At 32.7% G+C, this 21330-nt stretch overlaps 6 protein-coding genes and 1 pseudogene across 23 annotated transcripts in view; 4 read left to right on the forward strand and 3 right to left on the reverse strand.

The window, feature by feature from the left end:
* Positions 1-76: 76 nt before the first annotated feature.
* Positions 77-4760, reverse strand: Usp30 (ubiquitin specific protease 30). 4 transcript variants are annotated; one of them, XM_076524868.1, is made up of 8 exons: positions 4447-4747; positions 4140-4283; positions 3884-4042; positions 3592-3755; positions 3088-3498; positions 2692-3027; positions 2352-2602; positions 77-2284 (listed from the first exon to the last, which is right to left on the reverse strand). In XM_076524868.1, exons 2-7 carry the CDS (start codon positions 4237-4239, stop codon positions 2354-2356), a joined length of 1419 nt encoding a protein of 472 aa, XP_076380983.1. In that variant the 5' UTR covers positions 4240-4283; positions 4447-4747; the 3' UTR covers positions 77-2284; positions 2352-2353. The 4 variants fall into 4 exon arrangements, with proteins under 4 accessions (XP_076380983.1, XP_076380984.1, XP_076380985.1 ...); XM_076524869.1 differs by having other exon boundaries at positions 4612-4718; XM_076524870.1 differs by having other exon boundaries at positions 3088-3495; positions 4140-4760.
* Positions 4761-5041: 281 nt separating this feature from the next.
* On the forward strand, positions 5042-8670 carry dx (deltex E3 ubiquitin ligase). Of its 2 annotated transcripts, XM_033469761.2 has the most exons (6): positions 5042-5511; positions 6316-6508; positions 6965-7234; positions 7301-7589; positions 7662-7974; positions 8094-8670. In XM_033469761.2, exons 1-6 carry the CDS (start codon positions 5342-5344, stop codon positions 8446-8448), a joined length of 1590 nt encoding a protein of 529 aa, XP_033325652.2. In that variant the 5' UTR covers positions 5042-5341; the 3' UTR covers positions 8449-8670. The 2 variants fall into 2 exon arrangements, with proteins under 2 accessions (XP_033325652.2, XP_033325651.2); XM_033469760.2 differs by having other exon boundaries at positions 7301-7974.
* Positions 8671-9448: 778 nt separating this feature from the next.
* On the forward strand, positions 9449-12064 carry LOC117219990 (uncharacterized). The gene is made up of 6 exons (XM_033469570.2): positions 9449-9794; positions 10664-10856; positions 10927-11066; positions 11149-11311; positions 11429-11683; positions 11743-12064. The coding sequence occupies exons 1-6, from the start codon at positions 9715-9717 to the stop codon at positions 11872-11874; spliced, it is 963 nt and encodes a 320-aa protein (XP_033325461.1). The 5' UTR covers positions 9449-9714; the 3' UTR covers positions 11875-12064.
* On the reverse strand, positions 11325-13832 carry LOC117220054 (replication protein A 32 kDa subunit-like; annotated as a pseudogene). Its single transcript, XR_013034268.1, has 2 exons — positions 13236-13832; positions 11325-13153 (listed from the first exon to the last, which is right to left on the reverse strand). The product of XR_013034268.1 is annotated as a replication protein A 32 kDa subunit-like (transcript).
* Positions 13833-14149: 317 nt separating this feature from the next.
* Positions 14150-15958, forward strand: TrpRS-m (Tryptophanyl-tRNA synthetase, mitochondrial). Its single transcript, XM_033470084.2, has 6 exons — positions 14150-14413; positions 14491-14658; positions 14754-15016; positions 15158-15279; positions 15341-15611; positions 15700-15958. Exons 1-6 carry the CDS (start codon positions 14324-14326, stop codon positions 15935-15937), a joined length of 1152 nt encoding a protein of 383 aa, XP_033325975.2. The 5' UTR covers positions 14150-14323; the 3' UTR covers positions 15938-15958.
* Positions 15926-18209, reverse strand: LOC117220268 (NAD(P)H oxidoreductase RTN4IP1, mitochondrial). 4 transcript variants are annotated; one of them, XM_033470080.2, is made up of 7 exons: positions 18190-18209; positions 17388-17666; positions 17062-17294; positions 16751-16960; positions 16566-16678; positions 16224-16491; positions 15926-16150 (listed from the first exon to the last, which is right to left on the reverse strand). In XM_033470080.2, exons 2-7 carry the CDS (start codon positions 17635-17637, stop codon positions 16043-16045), a joined length of 1182 nt encoding a protein of 393 aa, XP_033325971.1. In that variant the 5' UTR covers positions 17638-17666; positions 18190-18209; the 3' UTR covers positions 15926-16042. The 4 variants fall into 4 exon arrangements, with proteins under 4 accessions (XP_033325971.1, XP_076380959.1, XP_033325973.1 ...); XM_076524844.1 differs by having other exon boundaries at positions 17062-17297; positions 18190-18208; XM_033470082.2 differs by lacking the exon at positions 18190-18209 and adding an exon at positions 17957-18180 and having other exon boundaries at positions 17062-17297.
* A 955-nt stretch (positions 18210-19164) lies between these two features.
* sif (guanine nucleotide exchange factor still life) overlaps positions 19165-21330 on the forward strand; it is a 64371-nt gene continuing 62205 nt past the window's right edge. For 7 of the 10 annotated variants that reach the window (XM_033470066.2, XM_033470076.2, XM_033470070.2 and 4 more), the window contains exon 1: positions 19309-19568. The gene's annotated coding sequence lies outside the window, so the exon portion shown is untranslated. The other 3 variants (XM_033470068.2, XM_033470067.2, XM_033470069.2) reach the window with 3 other exon arrangements.

Below are 21330 nucleotides of genomic sequence, written 5' to 3' on the forward strand. Positions count from 1 at the left end.
ATTAAATTTATGTATTATACTATATTTTGTACTTAAAATCACCATCTTAAATGAGTAAAAATTAACAAGGAAAAAATCGATTTACAAAAATTTATTTTTTACTATACTCTAAACAAAATTATATAAATAAGAAATTAAGTACAACATACGTTCATAAAGGATTAATCATTAAGGAGTAATCATTGACTTTATATTATATACAGTATATTTTGTTCCACTCTACTACTACCTTAGTCTAATATTTTTTACAAAAGGTATGAAATCAGGAGATAAAAGTAGTCGTATTATCCCGCAGTCATAATACAATTGCATTTTTATAAAAACACAATTGTATTTGATGTTTGTTTGGTGAAAGTACAGGAAAAAGATATATATATATAATTAAATATTACAATAAGATCATTAATACCATTGAACAAACAAACAATGATCGCATAAAACTTCTCAAAAAGTGATGCATACATAAAATAAGTAAATAATGCGATAGTACGATTTCTAATTTATAAATATTTCAATTTTTAAATATATTACATTTTAATCACAAATCAATACAATTTTGAAATTTTATGTTAAAATTTGTAATTTTATTGATATTGTATTTGCTTAAATATTGGATAGCTCGTTACATTTCATTATTTTAATATCAACTTAAAATAATATTCTAATCTTAGTTCAAAGCTCTACATGTATAATGACTTACTCCATATGAAATGATGGACTTGTTTGGCACGATTTCATTGCTTTTTACCGCTAGAAATTACGAAACCCGTCAAACCGTTCATTTTATATTAAATATTGCACACCATAAATGACTACTATTTTCAAATATTAAGGTAAATGTAATTTTCACGAAGTTAAAAGATCTGTTAGTTAGTTATACGTTAGCGTATAAGTGATAATGGTGGTAAATATTGCACTATTAATATTCGACTAAATTGCCTGTTAGTATGGTACATATGTGAGGTGTATCTTACAAAATATAGAGCTTAATAAACTAAATTGTTGGCAACTGTTCAGCATGCTTATGACTATATGTAGATACTCAACTATACATATGTAGATACATGAATATATTGCACCTGAATCTACTTAATGAAAGGAATAAATAACAATTTTACAGTTGCCCCGAAATGAATTAAGTCGTAATAGAACGAGATTATAAGTTTCCACCTTTCCACAAAGAGAAGTAGTAGACTGAAGACTTTCAAAAATTATTATACTCATAAACACGATATTACAGTGATTACTAAGTAGTCCATATACGATTAAAATTGAACGAGTACCTTTTTAATTAGATTCAGTTTTTGCAAACAATTGTACTGTCAGAACTTTCACCATATCCTGTATTTCTCTTTAGATTCTATCCATTATGGAAGGTGTAAATATACATCATTTCTTTAAGAATGTAATACATGTGAAGAAATAAACAATTTAATATAACTTTACTTATGTAATGACGGAAATCTTTAGAAATTATGTTAATATTGAAGCAGTCTCTTCAATTCCGTCCTTATTATATTACTCTACATCACGTGCATAATCACCATTCCCAAAGAATTTATTTCTCCTATTGTCCACAAAAAATTACTCCTATATAATTTTTTTGACTATAGAAATATGAGAGAATTTTTTTAATGATAATAATAATTTCTCTTGGAACCACAGAGAAACAAAAAATTGAGACAAAAGTTATCATGCGAGATTTAAAAACTATTTTTGAACAGTTGAATACACTTAGGTGATGCTTGAAAAAATATATTCCTATTCATACTGAAACACGTAGTAAATGTAATATGATCTCTTACTTAAAAAATTCATAATAATTCTTATTATAAGAAAATATTATTTTTTATTTAATATATAATATAAGATAAAGATAATAAATGAATAAAACAATATATGTTGATGTATAATACAAAGAAATTTTTGCAAAACATGTACTTAACACATACAAACTATATTTGATTTTAATTAAACGTACACAGAAAATTTATTTAGTATGACGCAGTATTGTTTGAAGTAACAAAAAAAGTAAAGAAAACAATTTTTATCAGAATACTTTCATCGTGAAACTTGTAACTTCACATTTAAAGAACAAGAATTCCTTGAAAAAATTGCCTTACATACTTGTGCATTAACAATTGTTCAGAAATATTAAGAAATCTGCAACTGTTCAAAAATATAACGCATCATCAAATTTTACACAATCTTATATTCATGTTTTTCAATCTGCGTGATATTGGTACCATACTTCACAGGTGCATGTATATGTAGATCTATAAACCTATGAAAGCAGAAAACAATCTATGTCTAAATAATTCTTCATATAAAATAAATTCACTATTAACTACCTTTATGAGTTGTTAATACGTTCGTAAAACAGAAGATATGGTTTAGCACATAAAACTTCGATCAAAGATATGTTCTCAACTACATTATCAGAAGTGTATAGCCATTGATTTTGTTTATTTCCTTGTCTGTAGCAAACGAAATGCCCCGAATCCACAGATCCACGATGTTCTACTACTGCGCGTAATTGATACTTATACTTATTTAAATGTGTTGTTCGATTAGCAAGTAACATTGTTGCTTCAGGGTCGCCCTGCAAATAATTTTTGAAAAAGTTAAAACATGCACAACTCTAACCAGTACTGTTCTATGTAAAGATGTATTTAATACAATGAGATATACCCGTGCATTTCTCTTTTTTGTTTCTGTGAATGTATATGGATCCAAAGTCAGAATTTGAGGAAATTTCACTGGATCATCCCTTTTAATTGGCGTTCCTGAAGGACTCCATGTAGTTCGCGATATATGTAAACACAAACATTTAGGAAGTTTACCTAGAGTTAAAGTTTTAGTAGCTAAACAACGCATTCCACATCCATCACACAATACGTCATGAACAATCTCGCTAGTTACAAAACGTGTTAATAATTCTTCCAACGTATGGTGTGTTCTAATATGTATTCCCATTGGAGGTAAAGGTAGAGAAACTGTTTCAAGCTTGTCGTAACGAACAGGAGACTGGAAAAAGCAACTCACATAATGAACCGCCATATGTGATTAAAGAACTACAGTACCAACCTTCCAATTGCAGTTACTACATTGTAATTGACTAGTTAATAACCCTGAAAATGGGTGTCCTTCTATGGACATTGGTTGAAAATTAGGAACAGGCATGGCACATAAAGAACTCCATGTTCTAAATGATTCTTTATTTTCTTCATTTTCAATATTCTTAGAAAGTAGTTCTGAAGATCTTGCAAGGATCATGCCAGGCTTATTATAAGCCACAGGTATATTTGATATTGATGATGTAGAAGATATAACATGGCTGTTACAATTTCTATCAAATCCATTTGGCATATTTGAATTTTTGTTAGCTGATACAATATCATTACAAGATACACTTCTGAGGTTTATGCATTCTCCAAATTTTTTTGTATCTATCGCAACTGTAGGGCTTTGTAGTAAAGCATCAGACAAGCAGCCCTTCTGAAATAATTATCATCAATGATTTCTATTGGTTCATAATAATCTAGTCTATAACCTTAATTTATTAAAGTTGGTTTATTAAGCATTTATTACCCTATTTATAGGTTGAATTTCTGCTTGTATTGCATTAAGTACAACATGAAACAGTTCATGTGCATCTTGATAACCTGGCGCAAAGCTCCACAGATTACCAAGGGATGAAATTATTTCAATTGGTGTTACATCACCATAAAGATCCTCTGCGTATCCATTGATTTCTAACAAAAGAGAATTTTCATATTCATTTAAGTATTATAAAAAAATCATATGTATCAATCATGTTTGACATGATAGTTTGGCATGAATCGATGAAATGATGATAAGTTTAGTAAAGAAAATTACATACTCTTAAAGACAGAAAGCAAAGTTGAAATAAAATTAACTTTGCCATTTTTCTCACACCGTTGTTTCAGCCATCCAATAAAAATTGGACATGCTGCTAGAGCTTGTAAAAGAGAATTCAAGAAACAAGTATATCCTAGATTGTTAATTCCAATAATTTTTCCTGTGAAAATAATTAGAACGTTATAAAATATCTCTCCTCTAAGGACATAAATATAAAGCAAATTGTGCAAACTGGAGATTAATCATAATATGTATACCTTTTTTTCTAGGTCTCGGAGATGGTCCCCATAAAACAAATGCAGCAACGGCTATTGCAAATCCTACACTAGCAAATACAGCAATTTTTTCTACATCCATCTTCTCTGAATGTTTGTAGAACTATTTTTCTCATACAAGCTAACCTACAGGTCAATACAGTTCGTGAATACAATTGTGTCGGATGCGTACATATTCTTTCGCTGACATTTACACGCTTCGTAATGCACAGATTTAGATTATTACGATAAGTTCTAAGTTAGTAACTCAACAACAAAATTCTGATACATAATTTAGCCATATACATACTTCACTACTTCAATAAAGAACATAATAAGATTAAAGTATTTATTATTTGGACAACATGTTATATATTCTCAATAATCCAATAAAGAAATAAATATATATATTGTAGTTAAAAAGTACTTTAATTACGCAAACAATCACGATGCATCTGTACGTGCAAATTCTTACGTTCGAACACACGTTTGGTGTCGTAAATACGTGTAGTACATATATAAATCCTCATATAGGTTATACCGACATTCATACCACAAAAGAGTTACACTCTAAATACAGAATTACGTTCATAGTTTGAGATATTTTATAAATATAATAATAAATTAAATGCGTATTATAGAAAAACTAATTGTATGTATTACATATTTTTTAAAAATTTCTATCGAAAATAGAATCATTGAATGTTGTGCACAATGATTCGCGCTAAAAAAATAATGTACTATTTACAAAAGATATAAATACGTGATAATATTAATACGTGGTACTATTAAAAATATTTCACTTTTTGTTGCAATAAAGCTTAATTCAAAACTATAATTGAAAACTTCAAAATTCGATTATCGATGTTTCGATTAGTCGACGTTAGAATCGGGTAAAACTTCACATCTATTCATTCTCGCAACTCGCAAACAACACGATTTAGAGTGACGTTGCCATTGACATGATTTTTCAGTTGATTCTATCTCAAGTTTATTTCTATACAACACATCAGTTTTATATTATTTATTAAATGAAAATAGAATGATTGGACATCAGAGTTCATTTCACTAATATTTCTGTAAATGCAGTGATACGTGCAAGAAGGAAAATTGAGGTGGCCGTGGGACTCGAAAATGTTCCCACGTTCCCGCTTCGCAAGTGTGTGTTGCACGTGCGTGTGAAATTCCTAACAATAAGCGAGAAAATGAACGCCCAAGGACAGGAACATGGTCATGCTGTGGTTGTGTGGGAGTGGGAAAATCGTCACGGACGTTGGAGACCCTACAGTCCCGCAGTATCCCAACACCTAGAAAGAGCATATTGCAAAAAGCTTACACGGGTCTTTCTTAATGATGCAGACCCTAATTTGGATAGGTTTGACATGAAATATTGTTTGTTTTAATATTTACAATGCCCCAAACATTTTGAAAATGTATTTTATATCCATTACAGGAGAAAAATAAATAAATACGAAACTCGAATGATTATTGATGTCCAAACATTTTTATAGTGTATTATATTATACATACAAAATAATTGCATACTCTTATGTACATACATGCTTCTTACAATACCCTCGATTTTTGGTATTTTTCTAGATAAGTTCGTATTTTCATGAAAAAAAGAAAAAAAACATTTTTACTTAGATCATCAGAAATGTATATTTTCAAATATGTAGAAAATATCCCCCTTGGAACATTATGAGCCGTGTTCAACTTCTTCAGCTACCTTTAGTTTACAATAATGTCATACAAAAAGAAATAATATTGTTTTGAAGGAAATATTTTTAATATTGCAGAATAACATTTTTTCAATAGTCAAATTTTTTACCTAAGTTCGATAAACAGTCAATTTCATAGATACATTATCCAAATAACCTTATCCATTTTTATTCTTAAAAATGTTAATCTTAAAATTATCTGTATTTACACCTATATATACCCTCTAAATAGTTGAAATTTTGTTTATATCTTAAATTAATAACTTTAATTTTAAGGTATTATTAGCAATATTTCAACTATATGTAGAGCACTATAAAATATTTAGAAATTAATGTCGATTTTTAATGATTTATAATTTGATCAAAGTTATACAAGATAAAAACTTCAATCATTAATATTAGTTAAAAAGATCTATACATGGAAAAATATTGACTTATAAAACTTATTTTTAAAATAGGTATTATATAAATTTAAAGACTAAAATGCAGTGTAGCGAAGATGGAAATGAAACACACAATGTTAGAAGAAAGTTTTATCTCCCAAATTCACCGGCTGGAAAAGGAGCAAAATGGGAGTGGGCTGGTGATACGGATGATTGGCATACATATGATATGGAAGTACAATGTCTTGTAGAAGAAGCATGGGCAAGGGTGAATATAAAACTAGCTTCTAGAGTAGGCACGTCCAACTGGATCCTATATGAGTAAGAGTACTTTTTATAGCTCATGAGCAGAGCCGAGTATATGTATATTGTTTACTTATTGTATCTTAAATCAATTGTTGTGTTCAATGTATTTTACTGTTTGTTATATTTATACCATTAACTTCATTCCTAGAATTAAAAAGTTGTGCTTCATTACATGTTATGTTTTTAATTACATCGTATATGTAATTCTTGCTGCTAACAGTAAAAGACGTATGATCCTTAGATTCACAGATTACTCTGCCATGAGACTGTTAGCCTTGGAGGTGTGGTTTGTTTGTCTTGGCTGTTTTTTACATACTTACTCGTCAAAAACTGCTGACATACCTGTTCTAGAGTTATACATAAATTATGCAACATAAAATAATTTTATGTATAAATACTATTATATTTTTTCTTATAGGGTGACAAAACTATTGACATTTCTAAGACCTACTTAGGTTTTCCATACATTATAAACTTTTGCAATTTAACTCAAGTACGTTGTTGTACTGGATATGTCAGACCAATCCGACGCATCCAGCAAGCCCCTTACCCTTTAGTTAAAGTTGCTTTGGAAGAGCTGCAGGTTATTTCAGAAAAGAAATCTGTGTGTGTTACTATAAAGAGTACTGCTACAAAAGTAGCACACAAAAAATCATCTACGGGAAACACAAAAAAGAGTAATAAGAAGGTAAATAACATATATTTATTATATGGTGATAAATACACTTTTCTAAATTTAATTACATTTCAATAGGGTAAAAATGGTGATACTGGCCCATCAAATATAGCACGTGTTATACTGAGCAATTTTAACATATTTAGTAACAGACATGGTATAGAAAACAATAGTTCAGTTACAACCATCGAATCTGGTCAAAAAAGGAAAACATGGGATAATGTACTTGATGTAGATTCTAGCAGCACAAAGAGCGGCCGAAGACCTAGTGTTGACACAGTCTCCACTTATTTGAGTCATGAAAACCCGGTAGACTTATTAGATAGCAGTGTAGGAAGTGATGATGCATTTAAGGATTCTATTCTAGGTAATTCACTGATCATTTTTGTATTAATTTTAATATTATATATATTACACCAATTATTTTACATACATATAGATACAGAATCGGATGTTATTTCTCAATATGTAAAAGTAGTAGAAAGCAACGACTCCGATTCTTGTCCAGTATGTCTTGGTATTCCTGAGCCATTAACTGTAGAGTTAACACGTTGTAAACATAGATTACATTTAGCATGCTTAAATGCAATGCTCAGTTGTCAGCAACAACCTATGTACATACAATGTCCGGTCTGCCGATTAATTTATGGAGAAAAAAGGGGGAACCAACCTCCTGGTACTATGAACTGGACAAGAATACCACGTGCATTACCTGGTTTCCCAAATATAAATACAATTCAAATTACTTATGAGTAAGTGTACACTATTTTTTAAATTTGTATAGTGTAATGGTAAATTTTTACTTTAGAATTTTGAAGTTTTAGATCCTCCTTTTATTACTCTATATTATACAGAAAAAATATCATTTCAGCATTCCGTCAGGAATCCAGGGAAGAGAGCATCCCAATCCTGGACAGGCATACTATGCTGTAGGTTTTCCTCGAGTATGTTATCTTCCAGATAATAATCTAGGTCGAAGGGTTCTAAGACTACTACAAATAGCTTTCGAGCGAAAACTAATATTCACAATTGGACGATCAGTGACCACTGGACGAGAAGATGTAGTTACATGGAATGAAATCCATCACAAGACTGAACTGGGACCATCAACTTCTGGCCATGGCTACCCTGACACAAGTTACCTTGAAAGAACATTGGCCGAATTGGCAGCACAAGGAGTAACAGACGGGCAACCAATGGCTACTCTGTATCAAGAGTTGCATTAAACAACAATGTGTTTATTTAGTGGTTTCATTTGTGCGCATGCAACAATATCAGGTGTACATAGATATCTACTGCAATTTTTTAGTAGTTAATAATAATAAAATAATGCAATAATTGTCTATGGTATAATTAGAAAGTTGTATTAATAATTAAATCATAGTTTTTTGAAGAACATATTTTAAGAATAATCTCTTTTTCCTAATAAAGGAAATAAAGAAATGAAAGCGTACTTATAACTTAGTTATACCTACAGATTATAATCCTTAATGAAGTACTGAAGGAACATTAAAGGACGCATATCTCAGCTGTGCAATATTACGTATGAAATACTAATTTGTAAATTATAAGATAAAATTAATCGTATGAATTATCGTTTTAAAAGATTTACTTTTACATTTTTAGATACTATAAAATGTTTAATTTCAATCTTTTTAAAATTTTATGTTTTTTTTGTATATTATATATTATATAATGTTTATATTACAACTGAAGCAGAAATCCCTTTTAGTGTAAGTTTAATTTTATAAAAATGTCATTGTGTTGACAATAATATGAAACATTCTCTACATTAAATAAAAATGTTTATTTCATTGTACTTGAAATGCTATGAATGTTTAAACCCCACACATAATTCAGTGAAAACCTTGAATTTGTCGAATCTCTCTTATTTGAGGTTTACATTTAATTATACAAAAATCTTACAAATACGGATTTTTATACAGTTTTATATACATATATATATATTTTTTTGTTTACAATGCATACATATTGTTTTAATGATCTGATTACTTGTATAAAGTAGGTAATTCAATGATAAAATGGCAAAAATATATTTTATGTAGCAGATTCTATTTCTATAGATAGCTTGTTTCATTTTCTATATTATTTCAATTAAATTTATGTTATTTAAAGAGACGAAATAATCATAGCATGAGGTGGTATGAGATTGTATACAAAATTCTTTCATTCTTTTTTGTATTGGTAGATGATAGGTGGCGCGACTTTCAATACAATAAAATGGCCGAAAACTGATTTTTCTACGCGGACGTGAGTTCTAAAGATTTGTAACGTTTACATTTGAATAAGTAACGTGTTAGATGAAAAAGAACAATGTGCTGAAAAAATAACAATTGTATCAGTCCAAGACATAACAGATTTTAATCTAATTTATCGGAATTGGTTTACATTACGCTAGAGATTTGTGTATTCTCTGACGTAGGAACGTCTAGAAAAATTTCTGATGGTTTTTCTGAAGAATTTGCGCTTAAATGAGTGCTAAAAGGCAACACAAGTGTGTTTTGTGTGACTCAAAATTGGAATCTAAGGAAGCCTTACAGGCACATTTTAGGTACCAGCAGAAACTATAATTTTTCATTTTATTTACAAGCAATTACGTGACTATAAACTACTCATCCTTTTTATAAAGCCTATAGTTTGCCTTTTATTTTTATATATAATTTAAGATATCGATATATGCAAACAACAAAAATATTTTTAAAGACGTTAAACTGCATTGCCGATAGAGTTTAATTATTCGCGCTATTCTTTCGCTCCATTTTTACATTCAAATATAATTACAGAATTGAAGCAGAATAAGGATTAATAACAGTAATAAATGATGATTTTTTAAATGAGAATAATACATTTATATAACTATTAATTTCAAATGATTTATTTGAAACATTTTTAAAAATATTTAACAAAATGGATCTTTTCGAATTATTTGAAATATGTTTAATAAATTTCTTTTACACTTTTTAATAGAATGAAAAATGATTTGTTCTCACTATTAATATTATGTATAAATTTTATGAAGACTTTACATAGACTTGAATGTATTAGGCTAATTATTCCAAAGCTATTTCTGATATAATTAATCTTACTATTCAATTTGAAATTAGTTGCTTTTTATGTAAATTTTAGTTCTAATAATATGACAATGAACTATTATATTTTTCATATAATTTCATTAATTAATTTAAGTTAACCGTTACATTAATAATATTTTATATTTTTTATAGAAATTAATTAACAATATCTGTTCTATTCATGTTGTAATTAAAAATATATATTGTGGTATTAAAATTTTTGGTTTCATCACACTTCAAATTTGTACTCAATTATTAAGTTTTAGAGAAACAAATTAATGAATAAATGTAATAATATTTGAGAAATAAAAAATTTTATCCCATATTAAATGTTAAGTACTTTATACAGAAAGCATGCCAACAAAGAAATAGATACACGTGGCAGACCTGTAAAAACTAATAAAAATGCTGATACCCAATGTGATATGTGTGGACAAGCATTTGAATCAATCACAGCCACAATAAGGCATAGATTTAAAGTTCATCCTAATTCACCTGCAAAATTTTATTGTCATTACTGTGGAATGCAATTTCCTCTAAAAGTATGTTTTCTTATCTACTGAAAATTGTATTCATTTTTTAATCCACTAAAACCATCATATTTCTTATTAGACTCATAGGGATAGTCATCAAGCATCACATGATTCATCTGAAAGTGAGAGAAAAGAGCAACATAGGAAATGTGAAGACTGTGATGTATTATTCTACAATGAAAAAGCTTTAGATTATCATTATCGTTCTATTCATAAAAGGTAAAAGGAGATATTTTTGCATCATCAGTAATTATAATAAATAATTTAATATATACATATTCTATCAAAATTTAATTTACAGAATGGTTCATCTTTTTCAACCAATTGCAACACCACCACCTAGCAATAAAATCAAAGTGAATTCTATGAATGATGCTCTTAGTGTATATTACTGCCATTTATGTGGTGCAGAGTATATTATAAAATTCAATTTGCAACAACATTTGGAGCGAGCTCACACACAAGTAAAACAATATATACAAATTATTAGAAAATTTTATTGTACTTCTTTATATGATGAAAAATGTAAATACAATGTAATACAAAACTTGTCCATGAACTTAATTCTTTGTTCATAACAGGAAGAGAGAGAAGCTGTGCCAGAAGATTTAATAAAGTGTACAGTATGTGCTGCATTATTTTGCAGTAAAAGGGCTTATGAAGTGCACAATAGCTATCATCAACCAGATGATTTGTATGTAACATCAGAGGAACAGAGATTACAAACAGTAACTAAAGTAGACCAAGATTTTGATATTAGACGTGTAGAAGGTGTAGCTGATAAGTATCTTCCAAAAATTAATACACCTAAACGGCCTTCTAAAAGCTGCAGACAGGTATAACTAAATTGATTATCTCCTTTGTTATTGTTATCAATTAAATATTTATTCTGCAGGCTAAAACGACACTAAAAGTAGGTGTTAAACAAACAGGAAACTATTCCTCCTCTGATGATGACATAATTGTTATTAATGATTCGAGTGATTCTGAAAGTGACCTTCCTTTGAAGCAAAGAATTTGTAGCTGACGGAAGTTGTTCATTGTGTCTAAGATATCTACATGAATTCAAAATTTGTTAAGTGTCATAATTTTGTTAATATGGTTGTCAATATGATATTTTTATCATTTTTGTTTTTAAATTTATGCATTGATATGTAAGATGTATGTATGGATAATTGTAGATGATCAATACTATATTAGTATTTTTGTATCAAAAATTTGTGTGTACTATTATTTGTTTTACCTTTCCATAAACTCATTTTTTCATACCAGAGCAACTAGTGTAAACGGATTATGCATAAAGGTTTCTATATAATTTAAACAATGTAATTATATCTTTAACATATTCGATTAAATAAAATGTGCATACAAAATTAGGTCCTGTTTACAAAATTACAAACGAAAAAAGATCTAAAGAAAGCAATGCTGACATATTATGATAGTTGAATAGATTCAATTTGGAATTCAGAAATGGTTTGCATTTTATTTCAACAGCAACAACACAATTGTGGCAAATTTGTAAGACTATAACAAGAATTTAACCATTAATCCACCACCAACTGTTACTATTAATTTATATTATTAATAACATTTATTTCTTAACAAACATTTGTATTTTATATTTGTACCATAATGAAATGGTTTGTACATATACCGTAATTTAAACATAAACGGGAATGCCAATTTTCAGATCTCTTGGTAAGCAAATGTAACATAGATAATGTTCCAAGAACCACTTCTTACTGCACATGAGTCTATAAGATTCATCATGAATATGACTGAATATAGCTTCGCAATTATGCACAATTATTTTGTGCTAATATTTTTACATTACTTCTGTATGAATAATTTTCAATAATACTATATAAACTTCAATTGTTTTGAAGTAATCTTCTGTACTTGTATATATGTGACCTTCAGAAACCAGTTCTTCTAATATATTATCCATCTGTGACGCAATTCTGGATGAAACTTGTTTCCTAATTTCATATCTTTCAATACCAGATTCAGTGTTATTGTGGGCTTGAATAATTTTATAAATTAAAGTTTGATTTCCCGTCATTCCATAATAACTAGAATCCTCACTTGATCCACCTTGATGAATCGCTGCTTTATTCTTTGCTTTCATCATTGCTTTACTTTTTATTCTAACATACAGAGTCTCAAGAAGATGATTTGTCAACCCATTTAAGCATTCTAATGGTCATATACGCAAAATAAGAACGTGCCGTTTATCATTTTGTTCTCTAAGTAAACCAATGATTCTTTTTTATCTGCTTCTAACCATTTCAGTGCTGTTATTTTACCTAAACGTAGAATATACAATAAACATAAATATACATAATATTAATGAATCAAAACAAAAATATAAAATTTAATAAATCATACCTGAATCATCTTCAATTTCGTAAGATATTTTTGTTGCGGTTTCTTCAATATTTCTCACTATTCCAAGAATTAAGAACATACGCGCTCGAGTGCCCCAAAAATTTATCTCATCGGTAGAAGGTGCGCTAGCAAGGTTTTTATCATTGCTGGGACAATGTTTTGCGCTCTTCGTATTTTCTCAACATCTTGCCCACCTTTTCGACTATTGCCTAAAAAGCCACCTCCAGAACTAGTATCTAAATTTGATAACCACATGATCACTTTTCGTAAAGTTCAATTTAATTTTAAAGAAACTAACAAAACTGTCAAGTACTTGTATCCCACAAAATGATGTAGGTACATATGTAATAAAATCGAATAGAACGTCACACAAAGCCAAACAGAATTTTCGCGCGAATTCGTATTAAAATTGTTTTTGTCATTGAATATTCTTTTAAAGAAAGTGTTACGCACATATAGAATTTATAATTGTGTGGCTCCCCCAGGCTTCCCGTAGTGTCAAGTTTGAAGGAACCAAATTGTACATATGTACATATGTATATTTGCTCTAGGGATGAACATAGTAATATCATTTTGAAAACACTTGTACATACATATGTAAGATATTAAAGTTAACAAATTTAGATACAGTGATACTTTAATTCATGTAAGATTTTTCTTTTTTTCTAAGAAAGTGTTTGTATCCAAGTATTTTACTGCACATCCAATATGCAGTGAATTCTGTCTTAACATTGAATCTTCAACCAATCAGAGTAAAGCAATGTCTACTTCTTTTCTCACTAACGCAGCGAGCTGCGGTCGGAGAACTTGCAGCTTTGCATCGCTGTATGTATAATGCTATAATACATTCACGTTACCTCTGTATTACTACATTATATGCACAGTGTACACATGCATATTATATATATGCGTCTATCGTGTATATATACACATGTGCATTATACAAAGAGTAGCACGTGGAGTTCAAAACATGTCGTTCATTACGGCTTTGGAAAAGTAATTTTATAGTATGTATAGTTTACAGATCCAATGTTGGCATTCAATGATAAAACTACTTCAGAATTACGTCTTTTAATTGCTTATACAAAATGTTAACACTACTGAAAAATACTGTAGCGTCCCAGACACGTTGTGTTATCTGCAAATGTATGTGCAGAAGACAATACAGCAGTGGCAAGGTTGGATTTTCATATATTTAAACGTATGTGGAAAATATATGAAATAACATATAAACAACATAAAATCAAATTTACAGGGTTCCAAGTTGAATTATCCGAGGCGAATATTTTCCGGAATACAACCGACTGGAGATATTCATATAGGAAATTACTTGGGTGCTATCAAAAAATGGGTAGAATTGCAATATAACGAAAAAAATGTTATTTGGAGTGTAGTGGACATGCATGCTATTACTTTACCTCAAGTAAGTTCTTAAATTGCAATATCATTTTTACTTTGAAAGAACATTGCAGTTATTTAAATAGAATGTAAAAACTCCTTTGAAACTAATTATTCTAGGACCGCAAAGAATTACACAATAATATAATGAGAATGACAGCTACATTATTAGCATGTGGTATAGATCCAAAGAAGAGCATATTATTTCAACAATCTGCAGTACCTATGCATGCAGAATTATATTGGGTTCTTGGATGTATAACAACTTTAGCAAGATTAGCACACTTACCTCAGTTTAAAGAGAAAAGCCAAACAGTAAAATTTGTCCCATTAGGTTTGTATGTCTATCCTGTTTTACAAGCAGCTGATATATTATTATACAGGTGAGTATTTTATATAAAATATTCACAGTGTATTTTTTCAGCTTATTCGACTTGTTAATATAGTATTGTTGGAATAAATGTTTTATACAGATGATTTTCTAAGGGCTCATATATAATACTTTTGTAAATTGTATGGTGCAGAGCAACCCATGTTCCATGTGGTGAAGATCAAATTCAACATATTGAGTTAGCACAAGAATTGGCTGTTTCATTTAACAATAAAATTGGCAAAATATTTTGTGTGCCACATGCTTTAATAAATGGTAAATTTACATACACTTTCTAGATATGTAAAACAATTGCTAATATATTTTCATATTACAGAAGATGCAAGTCATCGAATACGGTCATTGCGCGATCCAATGAAAAAAATGTCTAAATCAGACCAAAGTCCAAAGAGTAGAATAAACATACTGGATGAACCAAGCATTTTGAAAGAAAAAGTAAAGAAAGCTGTAACCGATTTTACATCTGAGATAACTTACGAACCGAATGAACGACCTGGAGTTGCTAATTTAATCACCATTCATTCTATGTTTACTGGACAAACGTCAGACGAAATATGTTTGGAAATGCAAGGATTGAATACTGCACAGTAAGGAAATTAACAATTTTGTATATTCTATGTTGCAAATTGTATAGTTATTGTAGACTTTTATATATTTTTTCATTTCTGTGTACAGATACAAATTGCTATTAGCAGACTTAATTATAGAAAAGCTGTCTCCAATAAGAGAAGAATTCTCAAGATTAATCAAGGAACCAGTATATTTAAGCGAAGTATTGAAAGATGGCAAGGAAAGAGCAACAGAAATTGCAGAAGAAACTTGGCAGCAGGTTCGAGACAAAGTAGGCTTTGGAGATGGCAATTTTCAACATAATGAAAACCAGACTGTACAGAATACTATATACAAAATATAATTAGAATTTATTAAAGTAAAACACGTATTCTCATTGACGATCACAGACGGGTTTCTGTTTTACACACACACCTGCTACTTTTTATAATTTTTTGCATTGCTAGTGTTATCTCATATCAATAACTATTTTACCTCTTAAGTGGCCTTGTGCCACTCGATTGTATGCCACTGGTAACTCTTGGAATGGATATACTTTTTTAACTACAGGAACAACCTAGAATTAATTGCATGTTGTCATAACTCTAGTTAATATGTGATACAGTTGTTATATAAAGTAATAAATATACCTCTCCACTTTCAACATATTCTTGAAGGGTTTTAATTCCTGTTTGAGAAGGTGCAAAAAAGCCCCATTTTACGCAACTTTTATTTTCGACCGTTGGAACGTTATACCTGATCAACTCTCCCACGTTTTTTACAGCTCCGGCAATTAGTCCATGTTGATCAATATTTTTTAATAATGGTGAATTTAAAGTTATGTATGTACAATGGGGATAACCTTTTGAACGTATTTCATAGGGACCTTGATTAGCACAATCCAAAATTATGCTGTATCTGCAGCCAGATATTATCATGAATACATTTCTTGAATACAGCTCGAATATTTGCCTGATAAATAAGTTACATACGGTCCCTCCATAATTATTTTGGAATCTGCATCATTCAATTTATAATCAATTACAACATCGGCTCCTAATTTATGCACTAGATTAACTGCATCACTGCTGCAAGTGGTTATGACCTAAACAAATTGTGTTTACACTTTTATAGTACTCGTAATCAATAAGTAACACAAACTCTGTATGAAACATACATGCATATTCCAAGCCTTTGCAAGTTGTATAGCCATAGTTCCTACACCACCTGAACCACCCAATATTAAAATTCTGTTATTCTTTCTGATGGCCATGGCAGTTTTATAACATAATCCACCAGTAATCCATAATGCAGACCATGCTGTAAGCCCTGCATATAATATACTAGCTGCTTCAATGTAAGATAGATTCTTAGGTTGTAAACTGACCTAAGGAGGAATATTGTTTAAAATTATTTATATACTTTTTATGCTATACATAGCACATGTTTGTTTTCCATTGATTGAATATATAGAAACGTATTATTTACCAAGGTATTATCTACAATTACATAACCAGCATGACAACCTTGTTGTTCAACTGGTACAACACCCCATACTTTGTCGCCTAACTTTAATCTATTGCCCACACCGTGTCCTTTTGAAACTATTATACCAGAAAAATCTCTACCAAGCGTTAAAGGTAGTTCCAATCCTTCGTATTGTCCACCACTGGTAAATGTTCTTGCTTTTCGCATAAAATTTAAAACTGCTGATCCATATCCTTCTAACAAACAGCATACAGAAAATATGTACCAGGTTTTGTCCGATTAAGCTTAGATAGTAGAGAAATAATAATTAATAAGAAATTTTATACTTGTCATAGCAATGTCTATTGGATTCACGCTAGACGCTTCGACTTTTATTAATACATCTGTTGGTCTAGCGATTATTGGAATTCTGACGTTTGACAACTTTAATTCTTCTAAACCATCATACGAGTGTATCTGCCATGCTTGCATTTTGTCTTCAATATTTTCCTTATGTTTGACTGACAACTTACTAGCGGGTCGTGATTGAACATTCCAAAATGTTGATTTTAAACGCCATACTGCCCTTTTTAACATCTTTCGAGTTAAGTAATTGCGATTGAACACTGAAAAGCATTAAATTTGAAAAATAGGTTATGATCAAATGTTTGATTTCGTTTCTATTTAATGCTTCAAGTACCAAAAGAATTTTGTCTCAATCGATACAATAAAAGTTTTTATATAGATGTACACATTCAAGTATAATTTAATAAATGTACAAACAATGCTGAATCGCAAGAAAATTTAATACGTCTGATCTTCAACGTAGATAACATCAATTGAGCGTTAGCATTTTGCGTCGTGTTTGTTTTGCCGGTATCATTTTATCATTTATACATACAATATACATACATACATATTTATATAACTTGATATACGCAGTAGATTTTATTATTAACATGATTATTGCACACACTTAAAGTACGAAAATGTGTGTTGATAAAATTAAAAAATGGAAATAACAAATTGATTTTTATTAACGTATTTCCCATTATTATGTTGATTACTGTATTAGATTATTGCTGAGGAAAAAGGAAAGCAAATAGTTATTCTATTATTTGGAGGGAGCCTACTTTCCATATACCGTACCTAATCTAATATATCTACCGTACCTAATTGCAACCTCTATTGCAATTTTCGTTACCCGATAGATGGAGCGTTTAGGCGCGGGACAAGGTAACATTGGTTTTGACACATTCACATTAGCTGTTCGAGATTGTCTCTTTTTCAGCAAAATCATTTTCTATGCTCACTAAATTCTTCGTTTCTACATATATATTTGGAACATCTGCCACCGTCGCTACATACGTATGTGGGATGATCATGATTTCATCATGATTCTACACATATCATTATATGTACAAAGTTACAACGCGTAGTGCAATATTCAGCTGATTTACAATGATCTTTCTTTGTCAGAGAATGTCGAGTAGGTATGTTCCGCTCAACAAAATATTGTAACCGAGAAGGTGATAACTAATGTGTTAGAGTTTTGCGTTTGTGGAATTTAATTGCATCTCGTTCAACCATACAATCATCCTTCTAATTCAACAATTCTATTCGCTAGATAAACGATACTATTTACAACCGTCGTTTATTCTTCGCTCAGCCCATTATAACTATCATCAGAACCTCGAAGAAACTTTCTAACGGTGTTGCTGCATTCAAGTGGGTTTTACAATGGTCTTATTATAAATGGCATAGCAGGTACTTCAATTACTAAGTTATGAAAAGCTTGCGCGGTCTGTTGACTCGGGAGACCAAATGCCGTGCTGCGTCCCTTATCGCAAGAGTTGAAACGTAGGCAACGGTGAGAAACGTAGGAAGAGGTGAAATGGTACCTAAGCGACCGTAATTTTAAGGAACTCGAGTAGTAGGGCGTTATCGGAGACGTTCTCGCATTCGTTGGGAAAGTCTGAAAGGCCACGGTTACAGTTACGATCCCAATGTTTATCAGAAACTATACGGGGTAGTAAAGGCGAGGGCGGTTCTTTCATTTTATACGCAGAGAACATTGGACCGCGCATGCCTTCTATCGATCGGTAATCACTATGGTTACGCCTCGGTATAAAGGCACGGCGGCGACTACGACGACGACGACGACGGCGACTACGACTACGACGACGACGGCGACGACGACGACGACGACGGCGACGACGGCGACAACGACGGTGACAGTGATCACCCCGTACTCGTTTCACGGTGAGTCCAACGAAAGCTCGAACAGTGGGACCATGGTGCGGTAAAGTCCGAATGGTACAGTGACATGAAAGTGAACCGATCGTTCGAAATGAAAAGTGAACGACACCGCGCGGGATCACGAGGCAAGAGACTCGATGGTGTAAACTGTAAATCACATTAGAAACAATTCCGGTCTACGCGTGGCATTGCCGTTCGCTCGAGGAAACCTAGGAGGACAGCACAGTCGGAAATAAATAACGAGGAGATAAAAACGGAGAGAACCTCAAGTAAGGTGTAGAGACTAAGAGAGGTGGAGGAGGAGCAGGAGGATAGGTAGCTAGAAAACCGGGGTGAAGAGAGGAAAGGGAGCAGCGTGGTAGGGAAGGGCGAGGGAGGTGGCGGTCGCCGGGGGGGGGGGAGGGAAGACGGGGCGAAAGAAGGAAAGGGTGAAATATCCAGAGGGTTAAGAAGTGGCAAATGATGGAAAAATCGAGAGAACAGCAACGAAAAAAAGTGATAAGAGCGACGAGCCGAGGCGAAACGAGCGGAAGAGGGTAGTAGTAGAGAGAGAGAGAGAGAGAGAGAGAGAGAGAGAGAGAGAGAGAGAGAGAGAGAGCGAGAGAGAGAGAGAGAGGAATAGAAAACGCATAGAGGGCTGTTCAGAGTAACATGGAGCGCATCGCGGGCGCAGCAAGAGAGGATATTGACATTTTCGGTCGAGGGGCGCGCATTCGTAGAAGAAGGGGAGGTGGGTAACGGGGCAGTCGCCTCTTTTGCTCGATCCTGCAGTATCCATGGCTACGTCGTCCGCGAGGATTTCGCGCGAAATACCGGAAATATTCGGCGTATAGTATTCCCAATTTAGGACACCGTCGCGGTCAAGTGATTTGGTCCTCGGTTAATCCTCGGCGCCGCATCGATAGATAATCCGCTCGCGAATTATTTACTTTTCGGAAGGGTGGATACCATGATCCCACCCCTCTACTACGACCACGGTTGCCCATCCCTTCTTTGGCACCGTCGCTAACCCCTCTCCGCTTGCACGTTTATCTTGCTGTCTCTCACTCGTTCGCACAGCTTCGCTTTCTTTTTTCTCTTTCCCTCCCATTCCTCCCTTCTACGTATCTGTACCGTCGTTCTCACCACTCCTTGCCCTCTGCTTTCTCGCTCTCTCATTCCGCGGCCCGTTGTCTTTTGCCGTGTTTTGTTGTTACGCCCCGCGAGTTCGAGAAGTCGCACACCCCCCGGAGGAGGATGCTTTCGCTGATGGTGAGTTCTGATCCCCGTAACGAGGCGATACGACACGAAAACGGAACGTGACGGAAAGCAACGTAACGTAACGTAAAAAGTGTAACCGCGAACGTCGCGGCGCGGCAGCGGGGCGTGCATACGACCGTCGTACACGTACACGGGCGGAACAAGAACAAGAATGGGAGCGAAGACGAGGATTTTTCGTTTGTGCGTGGACGTATGCTAGCTGGTACGGCTGTCCGTGTCTCTCTGTGTAAACGAGGGGATTGCGATAGGGACCGGAGTGGGAGAACGAGATAGAGAAACAGAGAACAGAAGAGCACGACGACGGGGGTGTATATACGTGAAAGGGCGAAGAATGAAAGAGAACGCAGCAAGAAAGGAGTGAAGTGGCAGCGTTATAGTAGGAGAAGGTGTGACGGACCCGAGAGAGGCCGAGGCGTAAGAATTTTGGATCGAGGGTGGGTAGATCGCTCGGTTTCTTCGGCCGAAAGGTGGGTAGAACACCGAGGGGCGTTGATTGAGCGGTGGACAGCGCGGGTGGTGCATTCTGGCTGGCGCAGTGTTTACTCGAAAGCCAGGGTGGCGAGGTGCCACCAAACTAGGCGGTGTCTGCCGTTTCGGTCAGACACACCGTCGCGATGTACAGAACTCTTCGGTGCTCGTTGATCGCGCTACGACTCTCGGCTCCCCGTGCAATCGCGTAAAACAGGTGTCAAAGATTGTTCACGAGCTGTTCGAACTGCTTTACCCGGGATCGCTACATTTTGCTCGTTGTTAGCCGTGATCTAATTATCG

This window comes from Megalopta genalis, chromosome 10, assembly GCF_051020955.1.
Source record: "Megalopta genalis isolate 19385.01 chromosome 10, iyMegGena1_principal, whole genome shotgun sequence".
Lineage (NCBI taxonomy): Eukaryota > Metazoa > Arthropoda > Insecta > Hymenoptera > Halictidae > Megalopta > Megalopta genalis.

Coding starts and splice junctions, on each gene's coding strand:
- Usp30 (XM_076524868.1), bottom strand. CDS start 4,239: ATGGATGTAGAAAAAATTGCTGTATTTGCTAGTGTAGGATTTGCAATA. Junction 3,756..3,883: donor TTTGCTTTCTGTCTTTAAGA/GTATGTAATTTT, acceptor CTCTTTTGTTAG/AAATCAATGGATACGCAGAG. Junction 2,603..2,691: donor CAAAAAAGAGAAATGCACGG/GTATATCTCATT, acceptor AATTATTTGCAG/GGCGACCCTGAAGCAACAAT.
- dx (XM_033469760.2), top strand. CDS start 5,342: ATGAACGCCCAAGGACAGGAACATGGTCATGCTGTGGTTGTGTGGGAG. Junction 5,512..6,315: donor GCAGACCCTAATTTGGATAG/GTTTGACATGAA, acceptor TTTTTAAAATAG/GTATTATATAAATTTAAAGA. Junction 7,975..8,093: donor ACAATTCAAATTACTTATGA/GTAAGTGTACAC, acceptor ATATCATTTCAG/CATTCCGTCAGGAATCCAGG.
- LOC117219990 (XM_033469570.2), top strand. CDS start 9,715: ATGAGTGCTAAAAGGCAACACAAGTGTGTTTTGTGTGACTCAAAATTG. Junction 10,857..10,926: donor GAATGCAATTTCCTCTAAAA/GTATGTTTTCTT, acceptor ATTTCTTATTAG/ACTCATAGGGATAGTCATCA. Junction 11,067..11,148: donor TATCGTTCTATTCATAAAAG/GTAAAAGGAGAT, acceptor TTTAATTTACAG/AATGGTTCATCTTTTTCAAC.
- TrpRS-m (XM_033470084.2), top strand. CDS start 14,324: ATGTTAACACTACTGAAAAATACTGTAGCGTCCCAGACACGTTGTGTT. Junction 14,659..14,753: donor ATGCTATTACTTTACCTCAA/GTAAGTTCTTAA, acceptor TAATTATTCTAG/GACCGCAAAGAATTACACAA. Junction 15,017..15,157: donor GCTGATATATTATTATACAG/GTGAGTATTTTA, acceptor TGTATGGTGCAG/AGCAACCCATGTTCCATGTG.
- LOC117220268 (XM_076524844.1), bottom strand. CDS start 17,637: ATGTTAAAAAGGGCAGTATGGCGTTTAAAATCAACATTTTGGAATGTT. Junction 16,679..16,750: donor CAAAGGCTTGGAATATGCAT/GTATGTTTCATA, acceptor CAATTTGTTTAG/GTCATAACCACTTGCAGCAG. Junction 16,492..16,565: donor AAAATAATTATGGAGGGACC/GTATGTAACTTA, acceptor ATCTGGCTGCAG/ATACAGCATAATTTTGGATT.